We start from the raw sequence: 6364 nt of genomic DNA on the forward strand, positions 1-6364 counted from the left end.
AAGCAATCCCCAACAGACCTACAGCTGAGGGTCCTGACTGTTAGAAGGAAAACTATCAAACAGGAAGGACACTTATACCAAAACCCCATCAGTACGTCACCATCATCAAAGACCAGAGGCAGATAAAACCACAAAGATGGGGAAAAAGCAGGGCAGAAAAGCTGGAAATTCAAAAAATAAGAGCACATCTCCCCCTGCAAAGGAGCGCAGCCCATCGCCAGCAAGGGATCAAAGCTGGTCAGAGAATGACTTTGACAAGATGAGAGAAGAAGGCTTCAGTCCATCAAACTTCTCAGAGCTAAAGGAGGAATTACCTACCCAGCGCAAAGAAACTAAAAATCTTGAAAAAAGAGTGGAAGAATTGACAGGTAGACTAATTAATGCAGAGAAGGTCATAAATGAAATGACAGCGATGAAAACCATGATACGAGAAATACGTGACAAATGCACAAGCTTCAGTAACCGACTCGATCAACTGGAAGAAAGAGTATCAGCGATTGAGGATCAAATGAATGAAATGAAGCGAGAAGAGAAACCAAAAGAAAAAAGAAGAAAAAGAAATGAACAAAGCCTGCAAGAAGTATGGGATTATGTAAAAAGACCAAATCTACATCTGATTGGGGTGCCTGAAAGTGAGGGGGAAAATGGAACCAAGTTGGAAAACACTCTTCAGGATATCATCCAGGAGAACTTCCCCAACCTAGTAGGGCAGGCCAACATTCAAATTCAGGAAATACAGAGAACACCACAAAGATACTCCTTGAGAAGAGCAACTCCAAGGCACATAATTGCCAGATTCAACAAAGTTGAAATGAAGGAAATAAATCTTAAGGGCAGCCAGAGAGAAAGGTCGGGTTACCCACAAAGGGAAGCCCATCAGACTGACAGCAGATCTCTCGGCAGAAACTCTACAAGCCAGAAGAGAGTGGGGGCCAATATTCAACATTCTTAAAGAAAAGAATTTTCAACCCAGAATTTCATATCCAGCCAAACTAAGTTTCATAAGTGAAGGAGAAATAAAATCCTTTACAGACAAGCAAATGCTTAGAGATTTTGTCACTACTGGGCCTGCCTTACAAGAGACCCTGAAGGAAGCCCTAAACATGGAAAGGAACAACCGGTACCAGCCATTGCAAAAACATGCCAAAATGTAAAGACCACCAAGGCTAGGAAGAAACTGCATCAACTAACGAGGAAAATAACCAGTTAATATCATAATGGCAGGATCAAGTTCACACATAACAATATTAACCTTAAATGTAAATGGACTAAATGCTCCAATTAAAAGACACAGACTGGCAAACTGGATAAAGAGTCAAGACCCATCAGTCTGCTGTATTCAGGAGACCCATCTCACATGCAGAGACATACATAGGCTCAAAATAAAGGGATGGAGGAAGATCTACCAAGCAAATGGAGAACAAAAAAAAGCAGGGGTTGCAATCCTAGTCTCTGATAAAATAGACTTTAAACCATCAAAGATCAAAAGAGACAAAGAAGGCCATTACATAATGGTAAAGGGATCAATTCAACAGGAAGAGCTAACTATCTTAAATATATTTGCACCCAATACAGGAGCACCCAGATTCATAAAGCAAGTCCTTAGAGACTTACAAAGAGACTTAGACTCCCATACAATAATAATGGGAGACTTCAACACTCCACTGTCAACATTAGACAGATCAACGAGACAGAAAGTTAACAAGGATATCCAGGAATTGCACTCATCTCTGCACCAAGCGGACCTAATAGAGATCTATAGAACTCTCCACCCCAAATCAACAGAATATACACCCTTCTCAGCACCACATCACACTTATTCCAAAATTGACCACATAATTGGAAGTAAAGCACTCCTCAGCAAATATAAAAGAACAGAAATTATAACAAACTGTCTCTCAGACCACAGTGCCATCAAACTAGAACTCAGGACTAAGAAACTCAATCAAAACCACTCAACTACATGGAAATGTTTCACAATAACAAAAATGCTTCTGTGCTACCGAGATGTGATGCGTAATGCATTGGACAATCTGAACTGTTAGAGGAAACCTTTAATTTAGTACATATTAATCAAAGAACTTGTCTAAGTTAGGTTTTGCAAGTTATGGGAGACAAACATGAAATAGACATAGTTTTGGTCCCTGAAGTGCTCAGAATAGAGCTTTCTCTATTTAATTTCTGTGCTTTTTTAACAGAATTTTCAAGGCAATCATTTATTCACTTTTCCACTTAAATAATTATCAAATGTCTTTTAGATACTAAGCATTTTTTTCTAATGTTACAGAATACAAATATTTAAACATACCATTGGGGCCAGCCACAATGGCACATGCCTGTAATCTCAGCACTTTGGGAGGCTGAGATGGGAGGATCGCTTGAGCCCAGGAGTTCGAGATCAGCCCGGGCAACATGACAAGACCTCATCTCTACTAAATTTTTTTAAAATAATAAAATATTGGCGGGGCATGGTGGCAGGTGCCTGTGTTTCCGGCTGCTTGGGGGGCTGAGGTGGGAGGATTGCTTGGGCCTGGGTGTTTGAGGCTGCGGTGAGCTATGATCATGCCGCTGTACCCTGTCTGGGTGGCGGAGTGGGACCCTCTCTCAAAAAAGTAAAAAACAAACAAACAAAACCCAGGAGCTTGTTATTATCATTGTCATTTTAATTATTTGCTGAATTATTTATTCAGTGCCTACTACTGTGTGCTAGATGCCCTCTGGAAGCTCATAGTGATCATTTACTATGTTAAATATGTGCCAGACACTTTATGTGGTGAGGAATGAAAGCTATAAAAAAGTGGTAAGATTTAAGTTAAACATGCAGGTGAGTAGAACTTTTCTACGTAAAGAGGCAGAAGGATGATGTGGGCAGAAGATTATGTATTTGGCAGAAGGAGCAGTGAGTGCAAAAGTAAGATGCTTGAGTGAAAGTTGCAGGGTTTATGAGCAGTTCAGTTCTGCTAGTGCAAAACGTATGAGATGCGAATGGTTGGGAATGAAGTGAATACCTAAGGCAAGCTTATGACCGACTTTTTTTTTTTTGGGATAGGGTCTTGCTCTGTCACCCAGGCTGGAGTGCAGTGGCGTTCTCTTGGCTCACTGCAGCCTCCGCCTCCCGGGTTCGGGTGATTTTCGTGCCTCAGCCTCCCAGGTGGCTGGGATTGTAGGCGTGGGCCACCATTCCTGGCTAATTTTTGTATTTTTGGTGGAGACAGTGTTTCGGCATGTTTGGCGGGTTGGTCTCGAACTCCTGTCCTGAAGTGGTCCGCACGCCTTGGCCTCCCAACTGCTGGCATTGCAGGCGTGAGCCACCAGTCCCTGCCCAGAATTTTTAATACTATAGAAATGAGTAGATCTCAGGCTGGGTGCGGCGGGTCGCGCCTGTGGTCCCGGCGCTTTGGGAGGCCAAGGTGGGCAGATCACAGGGTCGGGGGATCGAGACCATCCTGCCCAGCATAGTGGGGCCCATCTCTACTAAAGATGCAAAAAAAAAAAAAAAAAAAAAAAGTTGGCCGGGCGTGGTGGCGCATGCCTGTGGTCCCATTTATTCAGGAGGCTGAGGCCGGAGAATCGCTTGGGCCTGGGAGGCGGAGGCTGCAGTGAGCCGAGATTGTGCCGCTGCACTCCAGCCTGGGTGACGGGGCGGGATTCTGTCTCAAAAAAAAAAAGAAAGAAAAAGAAAAAGAAACAAGTAGATCTTTTCCTGCAGGTCATGGGAGATTTACCAGGTAGAATGCTGTGGGCTGAAAATACTAGATGACCTAATTAACAGTGGCTAAAACAGTAGGCACCAGAGTTGTTCTGACGGTTCAGTGATATCACAGTGTTTTGTTCATGTCCGTTTTCATGGCTGACTAATTAGCAACAGCTCCAAACATTATGGTCTCACTGACATTATCTGAAGGCTGAAAGGGTGGCTTTTCTTTGCATGTTTCTTTTAGTTAGGGAGAAGACTCAGAAGTGTGTGGTGGACTTCCTGTAACATTTTATTGGCTGGGTCCTACCACATGCTCATTCCTAAACCAGGCACTGGGAAAGCAAATGTAATTACTGTGATGAGCTTAGAATAATCATTTCTTCTTTTGGAGTTGGGAGGGCTATTGGCATGATAAATATCCAAATAGACGTGTGTTTCTCCAGTAAGACAGAACAGTGAATCGCTGTTGGGTAGGGAGACAGCAATGTTTACTGTAGGGATTCATTGGAGAATTGTGAGCTGGGGAGTCACATGATTAGATTTGAGTATGAGGGCATTCTGGTTATGGTATAAAGCAGGGATTAACAAGCTTTTTCTGTACAGGGCTTTTTCATGTGGTCTGTCATTCCTATTCAATCCTGCTGTTGAAGTATGAAAACAGTCATAGATAATAGGTAAGTAAAGACGCATGACTGAGCTCCAGTAAAACTTTATTTACAAAACTATAAGGCAGACTGGATTTGCCCCATGGCCTATAGTTTGCTGACCCCTCATATGGAGGGTAACTGGAAGATAACCACATAAAGAGACAAGGAAACAAAGGAAACATTTGCAGTTATCAGAACTATAGTTTCCTTGTCCTGTCCTCAAACTAGTATCAGTCTGTGGTGAGGTTTTCACCCATCCATGGTGAAATCAATAAGGTTAAGGAGCTCAGTTATTCATTTAAAAATGCGACAGTGATAACGAACCAGGCATTGAACTTATTTTTAGTACAGATAAGAATTTCCATAATGATGCAGGCACTAAGAAAGCAAGGAACCCACAAGTGGTTACAGTTGAAAGAAGACCAAGAGTTTGATTTGCAAATGACAAAAAATATGAACGAAAATAGTGACAGTTGCAGTACAAATAACTATAAAAGCCTGAAACCTAAATTAGAAAATCTGAGTTCTTTACCACCAGATTCTGACAGGACATCAGAAGTATATCTATATGAGAAATTACAGCAAGACATACAAAAGTTTAAGAATGAGGTCGACACATTAGAAGAAGAGTTGCTGGCTTTGAAGAAAGAAACTGTTCAACTTCAGAAAGAGGTTGAAGAAGAAGTGGAGAAGCACAGAAGTAATAGAACAGAATCAACAGGAACCCTAACTGATGGTGCTACTGTTGGCAGTGATGATGATGGACTAAATCAGCAGATTCCTAGGAAGGAGAATGGAGACCATGACAGGTCTGCAGATAAAACATCTAATCAAAATAACAAGGTCAAAAACCAAATACATCCTGGGGCTGACTTTACTGACTCAGTGGAGCCATCTGAAATAGCCTCAGAGGACTGTGAGTTGTCTCATTCTGTTTATGAGAACTTTATGTTGCTGATGGAACAACTTACAATGGAGTGTAAAGATTCTGTTAGCCTATCAAGAATCCAAGACACATTTTTTTTATGTGAACCCTTACTGAAACTTAAGAATAATCGCTGTGACCAACTTAGAGTAAAAATTAAACACATGGAAAATACGGTCAGTGTACTACAAAATGAGCTATTTGAAACAAGACAAAATTACAGTTAGAGCTTCAAAAAATTGAATGGGAGAAAGAGCTGTACGATTTGAGATTTGCCTTAAAACAACAAAATGAGGAGAAAAGAAATGCCAATATATTGTATAATAAATATCGTGAACAGTTAAGAATAAAAGAAAAGGAATATAAGAAAGTGGTTGAAACAAAGCAACAACTTGAATGGAATCTGAGAAGACTTGTTAAAGAATTGAGGACAGTAGGAATGAACGTGGATCCGGTTATGCAGGAGCAAAACGATGCTGAGAAGCAAATTTCTGAAGAACAGAATGCCAGAATATTACAAGATCAGATTCTGACTAGGAAAGAAAAGGAACTAGAAATGGCTCAAAAGAAAATTAATTCTGAGAAAAGACCCTCTGGCGGTCTTGGCCCGGGAATATGGTGGTTCCAAGCACAGTGCTCTACTGAAATGGTGCCAGAAGAAGACACAAGGCTATGCGGACAGTATCTGTTTTCTGTAAAAGTCAGAAAAGGAAGTAATACCTGATGTGCAGTCCATGCCAGCAAAGCAGACTCTGTGCCTGCTCCATACTGACCAGAAAACGATGGAACACTCCCCGGAACCTCTGCTCCCCTGCCACAGAAGAGCAAGTACCTTCCAGCCATGTTTTCCAGGAGAAGCTGCAGAAGGGAAGCCTTCCACTCCCTTGCACCTTCCAGATCCTCTGAGAGGGGGCCTGTTTGACAGAAGCTCGGCCACTTGATGAGCCAAGCTTTAAAGGAGTTTGCCAAGTACACCCTTTAGCTTCCTAGTCCCCTATAGTTCAATAGGTCACCCTACAAAGAGACGAGGATGGAGTTGAGTGAGCCCGTCTTGAGATATACAAATTGATTCCTAGTAAAGGAAAATGGAGTCCT

General features: G+C 41.8%; 1 protein-coding gene across 1 annotated transcript; it reads left to right on the plus strand.

Moving 5' to 3' along the window:
• Positions 1-4649: 4649 nt before the first annotated feature.
• Positions 4650-5993, plus strand: LOC111549583 (coiled-coil domain-containing protein 144A-like; the record flags this gene model as incomplete). Its single annotated transcript, XM_023222737.2, is given in 3 exon segments — positions 4650-4750; positions 4752-5473; positions 5476-5993. Coding segments are annotated over 3 exon segments (1341 nt in total), but the record flags the coding sequence as incomplete, so codon positions are not given.
• Between the last annotated feature and the right edge of the window lie 371 nt (positions 5994-6364).

This window comes from Piliocolobus tephrosceles, chromosome 7 (assembly GCF_002776525.5).
Source record: "Piliocolobus tephrosceles isolate RC106 chromosome 7, ASM277652v3, whole genome shotgun sequence".
Taxonomy (NCBI): domain Eukaryota; kingdom Metazoa; phylum Chordata; class Mammalia; order Primates; family Cercopithecidae; genus Piliocolobus; species Piliocolobus tephrosceles.